Raw genomic sequence first — 25058 nt, 5'->3', positions numbered from 1 at the left:
GGCTGTGGAGAAATCACTTCAGTGAGACTGGGGAGATGGAACTGAAGTCTTTGCAGGAACTCAGACCTGGACTGACATTGAACCTGTGAACATCTGAATGAGTGAACAACCCCACCCAAGGGTTGGGGACATTTTGGTCGATTCCTCACCATCCCCTTTGATGACAACACTCCAGGATTAATTCCCAATGATTCTAACGGATCTCATTTCCAACCAAGCACTCTTTGATGTCGGAAGCGTTTCCGCAGGCATGTAATTCCCCTTTGTGACCAGCAGCGCTATTTCTGCTGGATGTCCCGGTCCGAGAGTTCATTTAAGTGAGGCCTTGGGGAAATACACCGATAGAAGAGGCGGGGCTCAGTCTGGGACACCAGTGTCTGAGGTGGGATTATCCTGAGAGAGAACACTTTTACTCACTATGCTGAGGACAATACATTTAGAAGTCCGGCCGACGTAATGATGTTAAATTGATAAATACCTTGGTAGCGACCCTGGAACTGCAGCGATCTCGGACACTGTCCTGAAATGTGATTTTATAATCATCGGTTTCCTGAAGCGGAATGATGGTGAGAAACGGGACGGATTATTCAATCTGTTACTCGTTGTCACTGGTCAGTTAATTGTGTGTGACTCTGAGTGAATCAGGAACAGCTTATTTATTTCCGAAAGTTAGCAGGTTACATGTTGTTTAATTTACATTTACATTTGTCATGTGTGTTGGCGCGTGGCCTAGTGGACAAGGCATCGGACTATTAACCTGAAGGTCACTGGTTCGAGCCTCAGCTGAGGCAGCGTGTTTGTGTCCTTGAACAAGACACTTAACACATTGCTCTGTGGCACCGGGGCCTGGTGCCCTTCCCTTGGACAACATCGGTGGCGTGGAGAGGGGACGGCTTGCAGCCTGGGCAACTGCTGGTCTCCCATCAAAAAAACCCTGGAAAAGAAACCTTCCAAGACGCAAATCCATGGTCTCATGAGACTAACGTATGACTATTATTATGATGATAAACTGCTGTAACTTTCTGTCGGATGTCCCGGTCCGAGAGTTCATTTAAGTGAGGCCTTCGGGAAATACACAGATGGAAGGAACACGAAGGGGGGTGGGCCCTCAGTCTGGGACACCAGTGTCTGAGGTGGGATTATCCTGAGAGAGAACACTTTTGCTCACTATGCTGAGGACAATACATTTAGAAGTCTGGCCGACGTAATGATGTTAAATGGATAAATACCTTGGTAGCGACCCTGGAACTGCAGCGATCTCGGACACTGTCCTGAAATTTCAGGCCCCGGAGAATTACCCAGACAGGAAGAGCCCGGGGGTCCGGGGCTCACCTGGGACACCGGTATCCCGGGGTGGGATTATCCCGGGAGAGAATATTTTTGCTCCCTTTGCTGAGGGTGGTACATTCGGCAGCCTGGCCGATATAATGATGTTAAATTGACAAATCCCTCGGCAGTGACCCTGGATCTGCAGCGATCCCGGACACGGCCCTGAAGTGTGATTTTATAATCATCGGTTCCCCGATGCAGAGTGACGGTGAGAAACGGGACTGATTATTCAATCTGTTACTCATTGTCACTGGTCAGTTAATTGTGTGTGACTCTGAGTGAATCAGGAACAGCTTATTTATTCCTGCACGTCAGCAGGTTACACGTTGTTTAATTTACATTTGTCATGATGAAATCAATAAACTGCTGTAACTTCCTGTCTTGGTCTTGGACTTGATTTGAGTTTGCTCGGGAACCCCATCAACCACAGCGATCCAGAGCTTCTCGCAGAGGTACAGCTGAGGCTGAGGGAGCTCTGCTACCCAGGATCTCGTAACCCCCACAGCACCCAAGCTGATCCCGTGCTTTTCTTGCTCCTACCTACCCACACTTTCATTGTTACCCCCGAAACCTTTTTCCACACCGTAACCTTGCCTATTTTAACATCTCTTAAAGGTTCCCAATGAATCTGCCTCTACCACCACCCCATACCAGCAGTCTGTGTAAAAAAAACACCCTGCACCTCACATATCCTTTGGAATTACCCACATCTCACCTTTAAAAAGAGTCCTCTGTTATTTGACATTTCAACCGTGGGGAAATTACTGTCTGTCTGGTATTTCCATGTCCCTCATAAATTGTATAAAATTCAGCAGATCTACTCTTAGCCTCTCCCGCTCCAGAGACGACAACCCCAGTTTGTCAAAACTCTCAGTATAGTGCATGCTCTCTAATCCAGGAGGCATCCTGGTTAGCGCCGGCTGTATCCTCCGCAAAGCCTCGATGTCTTTCCTCTGATGGGGCCACCAGAGTGAATTACAGACTTACTAGAGTTTTGTAAACTCTCCATGGTAGCATCTTTCCTGAAAATCAACCAGCCCTTATCTCATTAAGTAGCCTCATGTGCAGCACCTTGTCAAATACCCTCTGAAAAAACAAGTAAACCATATCCACTGACGCTCCTTTGTTGATGCTGATTGTTATATCCTCAAAAAATTGCAACAGGTTTCCCATTACGGAACCTATGCAGACTTTGCCCTACTTTTTCATGTATCCGGACACCTCATACTCCAATATTTTCCTAACGATGAAGGAAGACTAATTGGCCTAGAATTTCCTATTTTTGCCTCCCTCCTTTCTTAAGGAGTGGCGTGACATGTGTAATTTCCAATCCACAGGAACAATTTCAGATTCAAGTAGTTCACAAAGGATACCAGTAATGCCTCTGCGATCTCATTAGCTACTCTTTCAGAAATCTGGTGTGTCGTAGAGACTGTGTTGACTGGCTGCATCACGGCTTGCTACGGAAACAGCAATGGAATTGAACCGAAAATCCTACAAAAAGTAATGGATTCGGCACAGTGGTTCACGGGTAAAACACTCCAAACCATTGAGTAGCCCTGAGAATGTGGGGCTGAGAGAAACAGGCCAGTTTATCGATACACTTCTGAGAGAGTGAGAGTGAGAGACACAGGCCAGTGTATGGATATGATCCTGAGAGAGTGGACAGAGACCCCTCCCTCTCCCTTCCCCCATCCCACTTTCACTCTGCCTCCTCTTCCAACTGGCTATCACCTCTCTCATGATTCTGCCTTCTTCTACTACCCATAGTGCTTTCCCCTTACATTCCTTCTTCACCTCTCCTGCCTATCACCTTCCTGCTTCCCCTCCCCCACCTCTTGATCTTTCCTCGGATTGGCTTTTCACCCTCCCCCTTTTTTCTATATAGGGCCCCTGACCCCTCGTTCTTCAGACCTGATGAATGGTCTCGGCCCGAAACGTTGACTGCTCATTTCAACGGATGCTGCCCAACCTGCTGAGTTCATCCAGCTTTTGTACGTGCTGATTGTATAAATATGTCCCTGTGAGAGGAGGACTGAGAGACACTGGTCAGTTTATTTATATACTCCTGAGAGAGTGAGTCTGAGAGACACTGGTCAGTTTATCTATACTCCTGAGAGAGAGAGTCTGAGAGACACTGGTCAGTTTATTTATATACTCCTGAGAGAGAGAGTCTGAGAGACACTGGTCAGTTTATCTATACTCCTGAGAGAGAGAGTCTGAGAGATACTGGTCAGTTTATTTATATACTCCTGAGAGAGTGAGTCTGAGAGACACTGGTCAGTTTATTTATATACTCCTGAGAGAGAGAGTCTGAGAGACACTGGTCAGTTTATGTATATACTGTTGAGAGAGTGAGTCTGAGAGATACTGGTCAGTTTATTTATATACTCCTGAGAGAGTGAGTCTGAGAGATACTGGTCAGTTTATTTATATACTCCTGAGAGAGTGAGTCTGAGAGATATTGGTCAGTTTATTTATATACTCCTGAGAGAGTGAGTCTGAGATATACTGGTCGCTTATGTATATACCGCTGTGACAGTGGGAATAAGTGAGCAGAGGCTGAGGACGAGCTCGCTCCCAGTGAGGTAAGGCTGGGTAAAGTCCTTTAATTAATCTAATTAGCTTAGAAGTAGGTAATGGAGGCAGCAGTTAGGGCAGTCGAGTGCTCCGTATGCAGTACGTGGGAAGTCAGGGCAAGCACGATTGTCCTTGATGACTACACCTGTAAAAGGTGCATCCAGCTGCAGCTCCTGACAAACCGTGTTAGGGAACTAGAGCTGGACCTGGATGATTTCGGATTTGCGAGGCAGAGGCAGAAATAGACAGGAGTTTCAGAGAGATAATCACCCCTAAATGTCAGGAGGCAGGGAGCTGGATGATTCAGGAGAGGGAAGGGGAATAGACAGGAAGAGCAGATCCCCCTGTGGCAGTTCCCATCAACAATAAGTATACCGTTTTGGATACTGTTGGTGGGGACGACCTACCAGGCACTAGTTGTAGTGGCCGCGTTTCTGGCACGAAGACTAGACCCTCAGATCAGAAAGGAAGGAGGGAAAAGAGGAGAGCAGTAGTGATAGGGGATACGATAGTTAGGAGGACAGATAAGAGGTTCTGTGGGAGAGATTTAGAATCTCGGATGGTCTGTTGCCTCCCTGGTGCCAGGGTCCGCGATGTCTCGGATCAAGTTCTCAGTATTCTCAAGAGGGAGGGTGAGCAGCCGGATGTTGGCCGAGTAGGGACCAACGACGTGGGTAGGAAGGAGGAGGGATCCTCCAAACAGAGTTCAGGGAGTGAGGTGCAAAGTTGAAGGACAGGACTTCCAGTGTTGCAATCTCAGGATTGCTCCCCGTGCCACGTGCTAGTGAGGCTAGAATAGGAAGATAATGCAGCTAAATACGTGGTTAAGGCGATGGAGCAGGAGGGAGGGCTTAATGATTCTGGCCAATTGGGCTTCCTTCCAGGGAAGGTGGGACCTGTTCCGACGGGACGCTTTACACCTGAACTGGAAGGGGACTAACATCTTTGTAGGTAGGTTAGCTAGTGCTGCTCTGGCGGTGTTTAAACTAGATTTGCAGCGGGAGGGGAACCAGAGTGTTAGAACAGATGATGAGGTGGAGGAGGATAAAGTATCTTGCGAGAACTGCTTGTATCGACAGAAATCAAAGGATCGTATGTGATAAAAATGTTCTCAGGTGCCAAACTGCGGAAGAGGCGTCTGGCTTTCAAATAGAGAAAGATGGGAGACAGAGTTTGAAGGAGGATAGGTAGGTGATAGAGAAGGGACCGAAGGTTTGAAATGTATATTTCAACGCAAGGAGTGTTATGTACAAAGCGGATGAGCTCACAGCGTAGATCAGTACTTGGAGATATGATGTGGTGGCCATTACAGAGATTTGGATGGCTCAGGGACAGGAATAGTTACTTCAAGTTTTTACATGTTTCAGGAAGGACAGGGAGGGAGGCAAAAGAGGTGGGGGCATGGTACTGTTGATCAAAGATAGTGTCACGGCTACAGGAAAGGTAGAAGTCATGAAGGGATTGTCTGCGGAGTTTCTGTGGTTGGCGATTAGGAACAGGAAGGGGTCAATATCTTTACTGGGTGTTTTTATAGGCCGCTCAATAGTAACAGGTATATGGAGGAGTAGAAAGGAAAACAGATCCTGGAAAGGTGTAATAATAACAGAGTTGTCGTGTTGGGAGATTTTAATTTCCCAAATATTTATTGGTATCTAGCTACAGCAAAGGGTATAGATGGGGTAGAGTTTATTAGGTGTGCTCAGGAAGGTTTCTTGACACAATATGTAGATAAGCCTACAAGAGGAGAGGCTGTCCTTGAATTGGTATTGGGAAATAAACCTGGTCAACTGTCAGATCTCTCAGTGGGAGAGAATTTTGAAGATAGTGATCATAATTCTATCTTTTTTAACATAGCTTTGGAGAGAGATTGGAACAGACAAGTCAGAAAAGCGTTCAATTGGACTAAGGGGAATTATGAGGCTATCAGGCAGGAAAATTGGAAGCTTAAATTGAAAACAGATGTTCTCAAGGAAATGTACGGAAGAAAGGTGGCAAATGTTCAGGGAATATTTGTGTGAAGTTCTGCATAGCAACGTTCCAATGAGACAGGGAAGTTATGGTAGGGTGCAGGAACCGTGGAGCACAAAGGCTGTAATAAACCTGGTCAAGATGAAAAGAAGAGTTTACGAAAGGTTCAGCGAGCTAGTTAATGTTACAGATCTAGAAGATTATAAGGCTAACAGGAGGCAGCTTCAGAAGCAAATTAGGAGAGCCAGAAGGGGCCATGAGAAGGCCTTGGCGGGCAGGATTAAGGAAAACCGCAAGGCATTCTACAAGTATGTGAAGAGCAGGAGGATAAGACGTGAAAGAATAGGGCCTATCAAATGTGACAGTGGGAAAGTGTGTATGGAAACGGAGAAAATAGCAGAGGTAATTAATACTTCAGTATTCACTGTGGAAAAGGCTATTCGTGATAATAGTGAAGACTTGCAGCAGGTTGAAAAACTTAAGCATGTAGATATTAAGAAAAAGTATGTGCTGGAGCTTTTGGAAAACATCAAGTTGGATAAGTCGCCGGGCCCGGATGGAAAGTACCGCAGGATACTGTAAGAGGCGAGAGAGGAGATTGCTAAGGCAATCACTAGGGACGGGAGAGGATCCAGAGGATTGGAGAGTTGCGAATGTTGCTCCTTTATTCAAGAAAGGGAGTAGACATAGACCTGGAAATTATAGACCAGTGAGTCTTATCTCAGTGGTTGAAGATGATCCTAAGAGGCAGGATTTATGAATATTTGGAGAGGTATAATATGATTGGGAATAGTCAGCACGACTTTGTCAAAAGCAGTTCGTGCCTTACAAGCCTGATTGAATTATTTTGAGGACGTGTCTAAACATATTGATGAAAGAAGAGCAGTAGAAGTAGTGTATTTGGATTTCAGCAAGGCATTTGATAGGTACCCCATGCAAGGCTTATTTAGAAAGTACGGAGGCATGGGATCCAGGATGACATTACTTTGTGGATCAAGAACTGTCTTGCCCACAGAAGGCAAAGAGAGGTTATAGTCGGGTCATATTCTGTATGGAGGAAGGTTGCCAGTGGAGTGCCTCAAGGATTTATTCTGGGACTCCTACTCTTCGTGATTTTTATAAATGACCTGGATGAGGAAGTGGAGGGATGGGTTAGTAAGTTTGCTGATATCACTAAGGTTGGAGTTGTTGTGGATAGTGTGGAGGGATGCCAAAGGTTATAGCGAGACATTGATAGGATGAAAAACTGGGCTGAGAAGTGGCAGATGGAATTAAATCCAGATAAATGTGAAGTGGTTCATTTTGGTAGGTCATATATGATGGCAGAATGGTAAGACTCTTGGCAGTGTGGAGGGTCAGAGGGATCTTGGGGTCCGGGCCCGAGTCCATCGGACGCTCAACGCTGCACAGTTTGACTCAGTGGTTAAGAAGGCGTAAGGTGTATTAGCGTTAATGAATCGTGGTATTGAATTTAGGAGCCGACAGATAACATTGCAGCCATATAGGACCCTGTTCAGACCCCACTTGGAGTACTGTAAACACGACGAAATCTGCAGATGCTGGAAATTCAAGTAACACATACAAGATGCTGGTGGAACGCAGCAGGCCAGGGAGCATCTATAGGAAGAAGTACAGACGAAGTTTCAGTCGGAGACCATTCGAAAGGACAATCTGAAAGAAACGATAGTAAGATTTGAAAGTAGGAGACGCAGGGGGAAATCCGAAATGTTAGAAGATAGAAGGGGGAGGGGTGAAGCTAAGAACTAGAAAGGTGAGTGGGAAAAGGGATACAGAGCTGGAGAAGGGAAAGGATCATGATTCGAGGCCTAGGGAGAAAGAATGGGGGAGGGGAGCAGCAGAGGGAGATGGAGAACAAGCAAGGAGTGATTGTGAAAGGAGCAGAGAGAGAGAGAAAAAGGGGCGGGAATAAATAAATTTGAGATGGGGTAAGAAGGGGAGGAGGGGCATTAACGGGTTAAATAAATGTTCATGCCATCAGGTCGGAGGGTACCCAGACGGATTATAAGATTGTTTTTCCTCCAACCTGAGTGTGGCTTCATTTTGACAGTAGAGAAGCCATGGATAGACTTATCAGAATGGGAATGGGACATGGAATTAAAATGTGTGGCCACTGGGAGATCCTGCTTTCTCTGGCGGACAGAGCATAGGTGTTCAGCGAAACGGTCTCCCAGTCTGCGTCGGGTCTCACCCATATATAAAAGGCCGCACCGGGAACACCGGACGCAGTATACCACACCAGCCGACTCACAGGTGAAGCGTCGCCTCACCTGGAAGGACTGTGTGGGGCCCTGAATGGTGGTGAGGGAATAAATATAAGTACAATTGTAGCAATTGTTCCGTTTACAAGGATAAGTGCCAGGAGGGAGATTGGTGGGAAAGGATGGGGAGGGGGGACGAGCAGACAAGGGAGTCGCGTAGCGAGCGATCCCTGCGAAAAGCAGAAGGGGGGAGGGAAAAATGTGCTTGGTAGTGGGATCCCGTTGGAGGTGACGGAAGTCACGGAGAATTATACGTTGGACCTGAAGGCTGGTGGGGTGGTAGGTGTTACGTACCCGTGACACGTGACAGTGGTGTACTTGTCACGTGACAGGTGTTGAAGCTATACTGGACTTGAGGTAATGGTCTTGTGATGGTGGAGTGACGTCATTTTTCCGCCAGTAGAGGTCATGTGACAGTTTTTTTTTTCCAGGGTACAAAAGGAAGACCCCTCCCTGTGAGGAGGGGCAGTTCGTGGCTAGATTTGCCCATGTTGACTTCATGCCACTGCGTGATTTCATGTTATGACGCAGTTTAGTTGAAAGATGGATTTTTATTTAATGCCTAAAGTTTAAAAGATCATTGCCAGCAGTTTCTTTATAATACTGCTAGTTGAGTATCAGTGGAGAGTGAAGATCGGAGTTCGGGAGTTGAAAAATCGAGGAAAGTCGATTTCGGCGGTGAAACAGGTTCGACCTTGTTTGATCCTCATTCGGAAGGAATTCGTCGACTGTTCTCGTGTTAATCCCTGTGAAATAGCAGAAAGGATTGGGAACAGTGTTGTAAAGGAAAGGTCAGTGCCTTGAAGCCGTTTCATTTTCCAACTTCGTAAATTCTTCTTGGGAAAAGTATAGTTCGACTGGGAACCGCAACGACACGACGTGAAGGAGAATTTAAATCGTCTTAAAAAGTCTCTCCCTTAAATGGACTGTAAGCATTTTGAACTGTTTAAGCTGCAGCACAGCAGCTGATTTCTGGTTACGTTAGTGATTTGTTTATTTTTAGGGGTTTGTTTTTCAGTGTTTAATAAACATTTTATTTGTTATAAAAACCCCTGCCTCACTCATATATTTATTGTTGCTGAATCCGTAACAGAGGTAAGGACAAGGGGAACCCTAACCCGAGTGGGGTGGCGGGTGGATGGGGTGATGGCAGATGTGCGGGATATGAGGGAGATGCGTTTGAGTGCAGAGTTGATGGTGGACGAAGGGAAGCCCCTTTGTTTAAAATAGGAAGACATCTTCGTCCTGGAATGAAAAGCCTCATCCTGAGAGCAGATGCGGCAGAGACGGAGGAATTGTGAGAAGGGATAGCATTTTTGCAAGAGACAGGGTGGGAAGAGGTATATTCCAGGTAGCTGTTAGAGTCTGTAGGCTTGTAGTAGATATCAGTAGGTAGGCCTGTCTCCAGAGACGGAGACAGAAAGATCATGGAAGGGGAGGGAGGTGTCGGAAATTGACCAGGTAAATTTGAGGGCAGAGTGAAAGTTGGAGGCAATGTTAATGAAGTCAACGAGCTCAGCATGCGTGCATCTTGTTACTCCTGTTCTCCCTCACACAATATTTATTAGCTAAGTTTGTCTTTCATTTCAGAAATTCTGCTGACAATTTTTCAATCCATTTCACGTCATTCACATATTCTGCGCGCTCCTATATATCAGCTCCCCGCTTTCATTATGAATGGAAGGGAGAGGCAGGCAGAAAAGAAGAAGACTGCACGAGCAGTGTGTCAAAATGCGTCACACGCCTACGTTGGCAATCTTTTCAGTAATGACTGATCTTTACCGGCATGCATTGTCTTTCGATGCCAGTTCCGAAAAGTTCGCTATCGCTCTAACTTCAGGGTTTTTTTTTCAATGTGCACGGGCTGTTTCTGACGATCTGCCTCTCGGAGAACTCGGTGTCAATGCAATTCAATTAAAAGCAGGTTTTAAACAAAATGTCCCCTGTTCACGAGTGGCAGACAATTGAAAACATTCAGCATATTTTCTGCTCAATTCAAAGCTACGTTTTGAAAACTATCGCCCTGACTCTTCAAAGCCCAATAAAATACAGATATAAAGGGATTATCCTTGAACGGGAAGAACTTACAGCCTGCGGTATCAATTAAATTAGCGAGGTGGTTTTGTTCTGTAAAGACGTCGGCGCTGCAGGGTCAGATCCCCGGTAAGAGGAGAACACTGCTACTGAAGTACAGAATGATAGGAATTTAGTTCATCCCGGAGCCAGAGAATAACAGCCGTACAGAGAAAGCTGCAAAGCCATGCGCTTGAAATGGCCACTCTCAGTGATAAATGATGGCGGACAGATGATTGCTAACAAAATTATAGAATTGTAAAGCGGGGTTCCTTCTTTCTCTTTGTTACTGTGTATGCTAATCAAAATGGCTTCTTTGTTTTGCTAAAAGTAGGAAAGCTTCTTTGTTGCGAGAGAGTGCTGGAAGCTTGTTTGGGTTAAAATTTACTGATAACGAGAATTGTATTCCTTTGTTAACCAATTGGGATTAATGTTGTTCTTTCTTCTGAGTCTGTAAGCTATTGTTGATGGACTTTTGGGGAGCCGGCGCGAGGGTGTGAGAGAGAGAGAGGACGCGATACTGTAAACTGGGCGAGGAACGGACCCCAAGCGGGGGTCCAAGGCCAGGAGGTACCCCGAGGAGAGGAGATGAAGCTAGATGTGCTTGGTTGACCACTTCGGATGGTCCTGAGCTGCGAGTCGAGGAGTTCGGAGGGGATCGAATGGTGGCCAGAAAACTTCAGTAATTGAGCTCTAACGGTTGTGCACGAAGTGGTTTGGACTTTGTTAAGTTTGGCGCCTTTTCGTTATTTTCTTTTCCTTCATATATACTGCATGGTTATTAATCAGTTATAGTAATCTTTATAAACTGTAATCATTTAATCGCATATGGTGTCCTGTTTGTTCTTTGGCGAGGCGGGTACATCACACAGCATCCACACAAGCTGATTACCCAGTCTGGCGGGGCCGAAGGCTGCTCCCCCTAGACGAGAACGAGCTGAGCGAGCCTGAGGCGACTCAGGGGGTTACAATTACATTCACCCTGGACGGGTTTATATTTCCTGAAATGTACCTGATTTAACCTGGAAATGAAAATTAGTCGTCTGTGAGAATAGAACAGTAAAGAAAGCATAACTATTCCCTGTAAATTATCCTGGTATCAATTTGTCGGTTATTCCTGGAAATGTGTTCGCTAAAGTTGTTGCTAACAACGTTCACATGAATAATCTCCGGAATGATCAGCTTTATGTTTGAGGAGCATTTGATGGTTCTGTACCTGCGTTCAGAGGGACGGTGGGAGTGGTGGGAGATGTATGGTTAAATAAACAAATGGAATGCTGAGAAGCCTGGATACAGTGGACATGGAGAGGATGTTTCCATTAGACAGAGAGTCTGTCATCTGACAGCACAGTCTCAGGAAAAAGATGCTTCTCTATAAAACTGGGATGAGAAAGATTCTTTGGTCAAAACATGTCTTATCTGTGGAATTTTTTGCTGCAGAGGTTGGTTGAGGCTGCCATTTGGGTATATTTATGACAGAGATTAACATATTCATGATTGGTGAGTAGCTCAGGATTACAGGAGGAAGGCGGGAATATGATGTTGGAATGAAAATCAGCTGTGGTTAAATGGTGAGGCAGACCAGATGGATCAAATCACCTATTTCTGTTCCTGACTGAATGATGGCTCCACCTTATCCCATATTGTTTTGTGATGTGTGAAGGACAATAAAAGATTGTTTACTGATATCATTACATCTGCCTTCAACTTTTAATTTTCAGTGATTTTTTTTCTTAGTAACATTAAGCAGAAATGTTTGGTTCTCGTTTTTATTGTTAATGTGCTTCATTATCTCTCTAGTTAAAGTTAGACCTGTGGTGAGAGGTTTATTGGAAGAAAAAAAATAACTGGAAGCAAACCACAGCTGAAGACGAGGGATCATCAGCAAGTGAACCAGCCCGAGAACTCAGAGCATAAACTGGAGAGAACAACTCTGAATCAACTGACTCGGCGTTCTCATTGATTCAGTCAGGAGAAAGGTTGGTGAGTCTCATTTACTCAAACACTGGTCCTTTAAACATTACATACTTGTACAAGGGAAGGTAGGATTTAGTTGGAGTGGGACTGAATGTGCCCAGTAGAACCAGTTATGCCTCTGTCAGTTCCAGTTGCCATCACTGCAGGTCTGGTACTGTGTTTCCAGCAGCCCAGCCCTTTAAAACCACTCCCATTCTGTGTAAGTCGAATCCGGAGAAAGTCTCTCAGAGAATGTACGGTACAAACTCTTTATTCCAGGTACCCGGGGCTTACTCAGTTAGTCGCTCAAACAGGAACAGTCGATGACTGTTCCCACCCAATCCACTAACTGACTAACAATTCCCCTTACACCACAGATATATCCATCCAGACACCCCCCACACAAGACAGGCTGGAGCCAAAGATATTTACTACATGACAGCCCCTAAAGACAAATTACGAAATAGTCATAATGACTTACACACACAGAACAGACTGAAGCTGTCCTATCTCTACACATGAGTGCACAAGGAGATAAGCATCCTGAAACCCTACCTAGCTACCCTCAAGAAGAAATATGACTCAGCATGGCTTAGTACATCTGTTGATCAACAGCAGTTTCTTTCAGAAAAACAGGCTGCTACAGTTTAACGAAGTGTTAACCCTTTTACATACTTTATCATTCCCTCCTTTAGATCATTACATGATCAACAAAGCAGTAACTTTTTACAGAGAAAGCAACCAAGTACAGCATTGACATCTCAGTGGGTAAAAACAATGTACATCAGTAATTATAACAATGATATGTACAACTATTAGGACATAATGCAATATCATGCCCCACATATTACCAAACAGGCCTTCGAAGATCACCATTTCGACTCTTCGGTCAACCCGTGAAAATCTTGCCCTACTTCCTTGACGCTGTCAATCTCCTTGGCATTGTGCTCGGAGAGGGATGTAATGTTAGTAGACTCATCAGGGATATAGGTGCCGCATTCTGTATCAATAATAGCACAGTTTCCCTCTTTCTCAGCTGGGATAAACTCTAAAGCCGTACGATTCTGTACGCCTGTTTGCTTGATTGCAATCTTTTCAGTGGATGTTTCTGTTACTTTGGCCTGTGTTTCTGTCAGGGCCCCTGCAGTATTGTGGCCAGCTCCTCAAGTGCTTGTAGCCAAATTGATTATCTCTCATGAATTCCTGGCTACTCCATAGGAGAGAAAAGCGATCATCCAAAATCGCTCAGTCTCAGTTATTCCTCTCGGCTGCTGGGCACCTGCAGTTATGTCCAGGATGCATGTTTCCCAGTATAGGAAGTTCAGTTTGGTGGGGGCCTGAGATACCATCCCTCAAAACACTGACAGCCACAGTCATCTCTGTCTGGACCACAGGTCCTCATCTCACTTCCCCGGATGTTATTTGAGAAAGCCCAGGCTGAGAGTTCCTCACTCTGGTTGAGCAGGATTACTGACATTGGAACCATAGTTTTACCATGCTGTGGAATTTCAGCACAAACCCAGCAGGCCCCTAGTTCTACCTGTTTGGCATAGGTATGACAGAAAGACAGGAAGGTGTTTACATGGGGGCTTCCGGAAAGACATAAACACAAACACCTCTGTTACATTCCCGTAACGGTTTAAATGAACCAGCAGCGATAGACCACACCGGGAGTGTGGTTGTGATGTTAAAACCACTGTCTTTATTGGTATCTACTTATAATATAACAAATTAAGCAAAATAATCAAAAGATAAAAGTGTTATGAGCACAGATACGTGTAAATAATACTCCCAAATCACTGAGCTCAGGGAATACCAAGCTTAAAGTCTTGAGATGGGAAAGTATGAAATTCAGTTCATCCACGGGATCAATGACGAGAGAGAGATATTTGTAATCCAAGGTGAATGTCAAGAGAAGGCAATTACGTTGAATTCCACAAATTCCACAGTGGTAAAACAGGATAACAGTCGCTGTAGGTCTTATCCGTCGTTGTTCTAAATCCACATACGAATTATCTCCAAAAGTAGCTTATCACAGGAGTACTGTCTTCAGAAGGAACTACCACCCAGGCAAGGGTTAATGCACAGGTAGATTCCGCAAGGTACTCCCAATCCAGATCCAACACACAAAGTATTACTGACAGTGATTTCCACAGAATATCCCTTCTCACAAATGGTTACCACATAACACACCCGAATCCAGCTAAGGGTTAACAAAAGTGGTAGCCACGAGATACTCCAACAAATCCCCATTTGGATTATACGAATTATCACCAACAGTGATTGGTCCCAGGGGTACCCTCTTCAAGTGAATTACCACCCCCAGGTGTACTGTCTGTTTATGAGCGAGGGGGGGACATCACACAGCATCCACACCAGCTGGTTACCCAGTTTGGCAGGGCCGAAGGCTGCTCCCCCTAGAAGAGAACAAGCTGAGCGAGCCTGAGGCGACCCAGGGGGTTGCACAACAGATACTGAGGCCCTGGATATCTCATTCCTCTAAATGCCACAGACTGTTGGGTGCAACCAAAACTCATTAATGACAACCATTTCATAATTCCACTCCCAAAGTCATCTGACTTTCCTTTAGTTGTCTTCTGTTGGATTCTAAAAGCTTCCTAACGGTCTTTTGCTCTTTTGTTTGCCCTCTCCTCGGCTTTTATGTTGGTTTTGGATTCTCATTTAACCCACAGTTGTGCCCTGCTGCCTTTCCAATGCTGCCACGTCTTTGGGATGTATCGATCACTCAGCTCTCGAATTGCTCCCAGAAACTCCAGCCATTGCTGCTCCGTTGTCACTCCTACCTTTTCCCTTCCAAACAAGTATGGCCAGCTTCTCTGTCACAGAAACATGGAGAAGTTCAGTGCAGAAACAGGCTATTAGGCCCATCTAGTCAATGCTAAAAACATTTAAGCTGTCTAATGCAACTACCTGCACTGGGATCATCACCCTCCATACCCCTACCATCCAGGTACCAATCAAACTTCTCTTAATGGTGAAATTGAGCTCATATTCACCACTAGTGCTGACATCTCATTCCACACTCTCACGACCATTTCAGCAAAGAGCTTTTCCACATGTTCCCATTAAATTTTCACCTTCCCCACTTACCCATGACCTCTGGTTGTCATCCCACCCAACCTCAGTGGAAAAAGCTGCTTGCATTTACCCTATCTATACCCTCATAATTTTGTTTACTTCTAACAAATCCTCAAAACAATGTATAATTTCCTTATTTATGTTCAGAGCCTTTTTTAGGTGTATTAGATGATGAGGGGCATTGAGTGTGTGGATAGCCAGAGGATTTTTTCCCAGCGTTAAAATGGCTAACAGGAGGGGGCATAGTTTTAAGGTACTTGGAAATATATGCCGAGGGGATGTCAGGGGTAGGTTTTTTACACAGAGAGTGTTGGATGTGTCGAATGCACTGCCAGCAGCGGTTGTCGAGGCGGATACAACAGGGACTTTTAACACTCTCTTAGATAGTTACATGGAGCTCAGAAAAATAGAGGGCTATGCGCTAGGGAAACTCCAGGCAGTTTCTAGAGTAAGTTACATAGTCGGCACAGCACTGTGGGCCAAAGGGTCTGTAACGTGCTATAGATTTCTATGATTCTATGACATTCAAGGGAAATCTCCAAACCCACGGAGTGGTGACTAGTAGTGAATAGTGGGAAAGTTACTGGAATGTATGTGCAGGAACCGGAAATATAAGTATTTGGATAGATGTGGACTGATTAAGTATAGACAGCATGGCTTTGTGCATGGTAGGTCATGTCTAACCAATCTTATAGAGTCTCTCGAGGAAGTTATCAGGAAAGTGGATGAAGGCAAGGCAGTGGATGTTGTCTACATGGACTTTAGCAAGGCACTTGACAAAGTCTCATATGGGAGGTTGGTCAAGAGGGTTCAGTCACTCAGCATTCAAGATGAGACAGTAAATCGGATGAGACACTGTCTTTGGGAGAAACCAGAGTGTGGTAGCAGATGGTTGCCTCTCTGACTGGAACCTGTGACTAGTGGTGTGCCACAGGGATCAGTGCTGGATCTGTTGTTGTTTGTCATCTATATCAGTAATCTGGATGATAGTGTGGTTAACTGGAATAGCAGATTCATGACCACCAAGACTGGTAGGTGTAGTGGACAGTGAGGAAGACTATCATGGCTTGCAGTGTGACATGGAGCCCCTGGGAAAAATGGTTTGAGAAATGGAAAATGGAATTTAATGCAGACAAGTGTGAGTTGTTGCACTTTGGTATGACCTACCAAGGGAGGTCTTTCACAGTGACTGGTCGGGCACGGAGGAGTGTTGTAGAAGAAAGGGACCTGGGAATACAAGTCCTTAATTCACTGAAAGTGGTATCACAGTTAGATAGTGATGGAAAAAATGATTTTAACCCATTGGCTTTCATGAGCCAAATACTGACAATAGATGGATATTATGTTGACTTGTAAAGGAGGCCTAATTTGGAGTATTATGTGATGCTTTGGTCACCTACCTACAGGAAAGATTTAAAAGAGATTCAGCGATTTTAGAGAAAATTCACAAGGATGTTGCCAAGTTTGGAGGACTTGGGTTATAAGGAAAGATTGAACAGGTCAGGACTTTATTCATTGGAATGTGGAAGATTGAGGTGAGATTTGATTGTGTTAAAGGGGCATAGATAGTGTAAATGCAAGCTGGCTTTCTCCACTGAGATGGGGGTGGGACTTCAACCAGCGGCCAGGGGTTAAGGGTGAAAGGTGAAATGTTAAGGGGAACATGAGGGGAAACTTCTTCACACTGATGGTCATCTAGGTTTGGAAAGAGCAGCCATCCCGAGTGGTGCATGCGAGCTCGATTTCAACATTTAAGAGGTTCGTGTAGGTACCTGGATGGTAGGATGTGGGAGTGGTCAGTTTAATTAGTTCAGCACAAACCAAATGGCCCAAATGACCTGTTTCTGTATTGTAATTTTCCACAAGAACCTGAAGTAATTCTAATATTCACTCTAAGTCCTTTTAACAGCTGTGCAGACCAACCATTCACCTCAGCAGGGATGTTTTTATATGGCGTTAAAATTGTGGAACTTTAAGTTAATAATACGTGACAGAAAATCCCAGATGCACGTCAAGAAAGACAATTTGCATGAGAGTGTTTCAGTTACTGTGGGGCCAGGAACACATGCAGCTCAGCAGGAAGAGGGAATAATACCAATGGAGAGAGTCAAACTGAGCCAAGGCACAAATTGGAGATGGCAGAAATGCCCCGTTCTTATAGAGACAGGAAGAACATCAGGGAATTGATGGTCATTCCAGATACCAGCACTCTGCCCAGTCAGGAGATGATTTCTCTGTCCAACTTGGGTTCAACCTCATTGTAACAGTGAGGAACAGCCAAATCAAAACTTGGCGACTCAAGTAATCTCATCTGAAATATTGTCCTACAGCCATTGATGGACTTTGTAAATCATTTTACAGGTTAAAAACGAGAAGGAATTTGTCTCCAGGAATCTCAAACACAGCACGCCAGTCTTGCTGTCTCTGTCTAGATATTTAAGAAGTGGAGCGAGGGACTCAAACGACCATTCTTTCTACTCAGACTGTGGGGAGGGATTCTTTCGGTCATCTGACCAACTGGCACGCCCGTCATTTTACACAGGAGAAAGGCCGTTCACCTGCGCAGACAGTGGGAATGGATTCACTCGGTTATCACAATTGAAGGTACATCAGCAAGTTCACACTGGGCAAGGCCATTCATCTGTTCTGTGTGTGAGAAAGGATTCAATTGGTCTTCCCACCGGTGGACACACCAGTCAGTTCACACCGGGCAGAGGCTGGTGATCTGCAGAATTTGTGGGAAATGATTCACTCAATCATCTGACGTAATGGCACACCAGCGGGTTCACACCGGGGAGAGGCCATTCACCTGCTCCGAATGTGCGAAACGATTCACTAGGTCATCCGACCTACAGAGACACCATCGAGTTCACACTGGGGAGAGGCCGTTCACCTGCTCAGAATGTGGGAATGGATTCACTCAATCTTCCACCCTACAGAGACACCAGCGAGTTCACACTGGGGAGAAGCCATTCACCTGCTCAGAATGTGGGAAGAGATTCGCTCACTCATCCAACCTACATAGTCATCAGCGAGTTCACACTGGGGAGAAGCCGTTCACCTGCTCAGAATGTGGGAAGCGATTCACTCTGTCATCCCACCTACAGAGTCATCAGCGAGTTCACACTGGGGAGAAGCCGTTTACTTGCTCAGAATGTGGGAAGCGATTCACTCTGTCATCCCACCTACAGAGTCATCAGCGAGTTCACACTGGGGAGAAGCCGTTCACCTGCTCAGAATGTGGGAAGGGATTCACTCAGTCATCCAACCTACAGAGACATCAGCGAGTTCACACTGGGGAGAAGCCGTTCACTTGCTCAGAATGTGGGAAGCGATTCACTCTGTCATCCCACCTACAGGGTCATCAGCGCGTTCACACTGGGGAAAAGCCGTTCACCTGCTCAGAATGTGGGAAGCGATTCACTCGGTCATCCAACCTACAGAGACATCAGCGAGTTCACACTGGGGAGAAGCCGTTTACTTGCTCAGAATGTGGGAAGCGATTCACTCTGTCATCCCACCTACAGAGTCATCAGCGAGTTTACACTGGGGAGAAGCCGTTCACCTGCTCAGAATGTGGGAAGCGATTCACTCAGTCATCCCACCTACAGAGACATCAGCGAGTTCACACTGGGGAGAAGCCGTTCACTTGCTCAGAATGTGGGAAGCGATTCACTCTGTCATCCCACCTACAGGGTCATCAGCGCGTTCACACTGGGGAAAAGCCGTTCACCTGCTCAGAATGTGGGAAGCGATTCACTCGGTCATCCAACCTACAGAGACATCAGCGAGTTCACACTGGGGAGAAGCCGTTTACTTGCTCAGAATGTGGGAAGCGATTCACTCTGTCATCCCACCTACAGAGTCATCAGCGAGTTTACACTGGGGAGAAGCCGTTCACCTGCTCAGAATGTGGGAAGCGATTCACTCAGTCATCCCACCTACAGAGACATCAGCGAGTTCACACTGGGGAGAAGCCGTTCACCTGCTCAGAATGTGGGAAGCGATTCACTCAGTCATCCCACCTACAGAGTCATCAGCGCGTTCACACTGGGGAAAAGCCGTTCACCTGCTCAGAATGTGGGAAGCGATTCACTCGGTCATCCAACCTACAGAGACATCAGCGAGTTCACACTGGGGAGAAGCCATTCACCTGCTCAGTCTTTGGGGAGAGATTCACTCAGTCATCCACCCTACAAAGTCATCAGCGAGTTCACACTGGGGAGAAGCCGTTCACCTGCTCAGAATGTGGGAAGCGATTCAGTCGGTCATCCAACCTACAGAGACATCAGCGAGTTCACACTGGGGAGAAGCCGTTCACCTGCTCAGAACGTGGGAAAGGTTTCATTCAGTCATCTCAAGTACTGGCACATCAGTCAGTTCACAATGGGGAGTTGCCGTCGTTATGAATCCTTAGGTTTCGTTTGCTGTGGACTGTCATTTTAAGAGAGAGAGATTAAGAAGTCAAACCAGTTTGACTTGCAGTTTGTTTACATCGCTCGCAGCTTGTTTAGTTTTAACCGAGGACACAGACACTCAGAATCAGACGGAGACGAAGTAGGAAAAATGGAAGGAACAAAACCAGGGAACTAGTGACCAAGTGTCACTGATTGCTACTTCCCTATGCCCACAAGGTTAGGTTAATTATCGATTCAGCATACATCACATGTGTGGATGTCACCTCGTTTGATCCATAGGAGTGGATCTGATTTGGGGTATCCTGTAAAGACCACTGATTTGTTAACCCTTCCCTGGGTGTGGTGTGGTAATTCACTTGAAGACGATACCCTTTGAAGACGATACTGTTGTCTCGTTTTACCACCATGGAACCTGTGGAATTCGACATAATTGCCTTCTCTTGACATTTAGCCTGGATTACAAATATATCTCTCATCACCTGTTCCGTGGATGAACTGAACTTTCATACTTTGCCATCTCAAGGCTCCAAGCCTTGTTTCCCCCGAGCTCAATAGTTTGGGAGTTTTATTTCCGCACATATATACACATAACACTGTAACATTACTAGTAGATTCTAATAAAGATAGTTTTAACATCAAAACAGATTCCAGGTGTAGCCTATTGCTGCTGTTCGTTTCTAAAGCGTTACAATTCATAACGAAATTGGGGCCTGCGTCCGGGATATGAACAGATTTGGGGGCATAGTCATTAATTATCGATTTCATTGTGGAAATTCCTTTGGATTTATTTGTGTGTGGAAAATCAGTAGCAGTGGATGTTGACAGATGTCTGGAAGTGCCAGCCTCTGAGGCATTGGAAGACGCCAGAAGGATTGAGTTGTTAAGTATTGCTAAAATGTTAAACCTTGCTAAGGGGAAATCGACGATGAGGAGGGCACAGATGCAGAGGATAATAGCTGAACATTATGTATCTGAGGTTGTGTTTAAAGTGGAGGAGTTGGAGGTGCTTCCTGAAAGTAAACCTAGTTAAGTTGAGCTCCAGTACAAGTGAAAAAAATTAAAGATGGAGGCTGCGGAAAGTCAGAGGCAATTTGAGGCTAGAGAGGCAGAAAAACAGAGGGAGGATGCAGAAAGGCAGAGGCTGTTCGAGCTGGAAAAGATAGAGAGATTGCAGAAAAGGGGTCGAGTGTTAGACTCTGGTGATAAGTTTAAGGCCATTCGGGAAGTTAAATTGGTACCTCCATTTGACGAGGTAGAGGTTGATGAATACTTTCAGCATTTTGAGAAGGTTGCTCAGTTTAAATTGGCCAAAAGAAGGTTGGCCTATTCTCTTACAAAGTGTAATTAAGGTGAAGGCTCAGCAAGCCTATTCTGCTTTGACAGTTGATGAAGCAGCTGATTATGACATTGTGAAACAAGCTGTGCTCAAAGCTTACGAGTTGGTCCCAGAATCATACAGGCAAAAGTTTAGAAATTTGAGGAAGTATGTGAACCAGACTTATATGGATCTTGCTTATGAGAAGTTTTTTGTGTTTTGACCGCTGGTGCACATATAAAAATATAAATGATGATTTTAACAGCTTGAAAGGGTTGGTTTAAATTGCAGAATTTAGAGGATGTGTGCCTGAAGACATAAAGAGATATTTAGATGAAAAGGATGCTGCCACTTTGCAGGGGTCTGCTGATTAGCAGATGAGTTTGCTTTAACTCATAAGGTTAAGTTTATCCCGAATAAGAGCTTCCAAAAGAGTAGCAGGGATCACCAGGGTAAACCAGAAATTAAAGCTGGGACTAGTGACAAGAGTAGGGATGAAGGGAAGCAGTTGAAGGAGAAATATGCTGGTCTTACTTGTTACTGTTGTAAGAAAGCTGGTCATATGAAGGATAATTGTTACCTCCTGGGGGAGAGCAAGGAAAAGGAGGCAGTCCCGAATGCCTGTGATCAGTCTGTTGAAGCACCTGTAAACCCACAGGGTTCTGAACATTCTGTTGAGGCTAGATAAGGATTTGAGAGGCCTGACCCAGTTAAGAAGAGATTTGATTATTTTATGTCAGATGGGATTGTATTATTAAAGGAAGGGTCAACCCCGGTACCACTGAAAATTGTATGAGATACAGGGGCTTCTCAGTCACTTATATTGGACAGCATTTTAAAGTTTGGTGATGAAACTGAAACTGGTGAGATAAATCTTATTAAAGGCATTGGGGGCGGTGATGTTTCTGTGCCATTGTACAAGGTAACTTTACAGTCAAGGTTGGTTTCGGGACCTGTTAAGATTGGATTGTGTTCCAGTTTACCGGTGGAAGATGTTACTTTGCTGTTAGGGAATGACCTGGCAGATGATAAAGTAGTACCTGCAGTGTAGTTGACAACTAAGCCAACCACGGACTACCCACAGATGGATTTTAACATTTATCCTTCCAGCGCAGTAACTCGAAGTATAACTAAAAATTCAGCCGACGCAGACAGTTCTGTGCAGCATGATTCTGATACCCATGATAGCCACAATCGGGATTACGGTAATAATGACTTGTCAGGGACTTTTCTGCCTTCATTGTTTCAACAAGATTCAGGTAGTAAGTCTGATGAGAAAGATTTATCCCTGTCTAGGAAGGAGTTTATAGCAGAACAGAACCGAAACCCTGAGATTGAAGCTTTAAAAGAAACAGCTCTCTCAGATGATGATATTAAGAAAGTGCCAGTAGGGTATTATCTCAAGGATGGAGTGTTAATAAGGAAGTGGAGGCCACCTGCTATACCAGCGAGTGAGGAATGGGCAATTGTTCACCAAGTTGTAGTTCCTAAAGTTTGTAGGGCTGAAATTTTAACTTTTGCCCACAGTATGCTCTTAGGTGGCCATTTTGGAGTGAATATAACTGTAAACAGGGTTATGAAATAATTGTACTGGCCTAATTTCAGGAAAGATGTGACCTTTTGCAAACCTGTCACACTTGTCCAGCTGTGGGTAAACCCCACCAGGTCATCCCAGTGGTCCCACTGTGGATTATACGTGCATTCGGTGAACCCTTTTCTGAAAGGATTGTGTTGGCCCATTGCCAAAGACTAAAGCTGGCCATCAGTACCTGCTAACTACAAAGTATTATGTGTACTGCAGCCAGATTCCCAGAGGCAATACCTCTCAGAAATATTAAAGCTAATACTGTCGCCAAAGTTCTTACCAAGTTGTTCTTTTTTTCACTTCTTCTGGATTGCCTAAAGAAATCCAGTCTGATCAAGTAAGTAATTTTACACCTGGATTATTTCAGTAGGTAGTTTTTGAACTAGGAGCTGAACAAATAACATTATCTGCGTACCGTCTGGAATCACAAGGGCTGTAGAAAGTTTTCATTCTGCACTCAAAACAATGATTAAGACATACTGTGTTGAAAATGGAAAGACTGTGATGAAGGAATATATTTGTTTTTGTTCTCAGTAAGAGAGTCAGTACAGGATCACTGGGGTTTAGTCGACTTGAACTTCTATTTGGTTGTAGACTGAGGGGACCTTTAACCTTGTTATAGGAACAGTGGATTGATGGGGATGTACATGTTAACTTGTTAGACTATGTTTTGAAGTTCAAAAATAAACTACACCAAGCGTGTAGTCCAGTGAGACAAAACTTAAAGATTTCTCAAAACAAAATAAACTGTTGGTTTGATAAACGGGCTTGCGAAAGAAAATAGAAAGTGTGGGATAAGGTGCTTGCCTTATCTCCAATGTTGACGAATCCACTCCAGGTGAAATTCAATGAACCGTATGAAATAGGCTCTCAAATTAATGATGTGAATTATGTTATTAAAACACCCGACTGACGTAAACTAACACAGGTTGTACACATAAATATGATAAAGCCTTATTTTGACAAAGACGCACCATCTGTGAGTGTTGTTGTCAAAACTTATGAACCTGGTAACCCTGAGAATGAAACAATTGACTCGTCTGACATTTTTTACAAGCCAAACAAGGTCGCAGTTAGGCTAATGAACTCTGTTGTTCTAGAAAACATTGATAACAAGTTGTCTCATCTGCAGCCAAAGCAACAACAACAGCTGAAGGAATTAACTCTGAAGTTTAAAGATTTATTTCCTGATGCTCCCAAGCAAACCACGGTCGTAGTACATGATGTAGATATTGGTCAAGCCAAACCTATTAAACAACACCCATATCATATGAAAGTAGAAAAGTGTAAATTGGCTGAGCAAGAAATTGAAAATATGCTGGGAAATGGTATTATTAGTCCTGCAGCATCAGATTGGAATCACCCTGTGTTATTGTGCCCAAATCTGATGGCAGTGTTAGATTTTGCACTGGCTATAGGAAGGTAAATGCAGTAACAAAAACAGATGCCTATCCTATCCCTAGGGTGGATGATTGCATCGATAAAGTTGGAAAAGCTAAATTTCCAACGAAGATTGATCTGTTGAAATGGTATTGGTGTGTTCCTTTGATGGACAGAGGGAGAGAAATGTCTGCGTTTGTGACACCTTCTGAGTTGTATGGATACAGTTTTGCCGTTTGGAATGAAAAAATGGTCCAGGATCATTCCAGAGAACGTTTGATTCTGTAATTCGAGGGTTAGACCACACAGATGCCTATACCGATGACTTAGTCACAGGGAGTGACACTTGGGAAGAACATATCTCTGCAGTAGAGAAGCTGTTTGACAGGCTTTCCCAGGCCAGCCTTACATTTAGCTAAGAGTGAATTTTGCCATGCCACTGTGACCTATCTTGGCTATGTTGTAGCTCAAGGCAAGTGGGCTCCTGTTCAGGCAAAAGTCCAGGCAATTTCTCAAGTTCCTATTCTGACTGCTAAGAAGGCTCTTAAAAGGCTTCTGGGAATGGTTGGATATTATCGTAAGTTCTGTAAGAACTTTGCTTATACCGCCCTTCCTCTGACTAATCTCCTCAAGAAGGGTAAAATGTTTGTTTGGACCGAGCCTTGTCAGGAGGCATTTGATCGATTGAAAGCCATTTTTATGTCATTATCCTGTACTCAGGGCACCTGACATTACAAAGCCATTTTCTATAGCTGTGGATGCCAGTGATGAAGCTGCCGGGGCAGTGTTATTACAGAAAGATGATGATGATGTTGAACAGCCTGCAGCTTACTTTTCGAGAAAATTCAATGAGCATCAAAGAAATTATTCCACCTTAGCGGGCTCATTGTTGACATTTAAGAAAAACCTGGACAGGTATATGGATGAGAGGCGTTTGGGTTGATATGGCCCAGGTGCAGGTCAGTGGGACTAGGCAGAAAAATGGCTCGGCACAGCCAAGAAGGGCCAAAAGGCCTGTTTCTGTGCTGTAATGTTCTATGGTTCTTAGAGAAAGAGTTGTTGTCACTCATCTTGGC

At 44.7% G+C, this 25058-nt stretch overlaps 2 protein-coding genes across 2 annotated transcripts in view; both read left to right on the top strand.

The window, feature by feature from the left end:
- The window catches only part of LOC140721767 (NACHT, LRR and PYD domains-containing protein 3-like), a 29479-nt gene extending 28122 nt beyond the window's left edge, over positions 1–1357 (top strand). The window contains exon 8 of the mRNA XM_073036562.1: positions 2–1357. Within this exon, the coding sequence (XP_072892663.1) occupies positions 2–89 (88 nt within the window). The 3' untranslated portion in view covers positions 90–1357. The remainder of the gene's footprint in view (position 1) is intronic.
- On the top strand, positions 1218–19693 carry LOC140721766 (uncharacterized). Its single transcript, XM_073036561.1, has 2 exons — positions 1218–1343; positions 18140–19693. Exons 1-2 carry the CDS (start codon positions 1218–1220, stop codon positions 19691–19693), a joined length of 1680 nt encoding a protein of 559 aa, XP_072892662.1.
- The last annotated feature ends 5365 nt before the right edge of the window (positions 19694–25058 follow it).

This window comes from Hemitrygon akajei, unplaced genomic scaffold (genome assembly GCF_048418815.1).
Source record: "Hemitrygon akajei unplaced genomic scaffold, sHemAka1.3 Scf000061, whole genome shotgun sequence".
Lineage (NCBI taxonomy): Eukaryota > Metazoa > Chordata > Chondrichthyes > Myliobatiformes > Dasyatidae > Hemitrygon > Hemitrygon akajei.
Note: the sequence above shows the minus strand (reverse complement) of the source record. Positions and strands in the feature narration are given on the sequence as shown.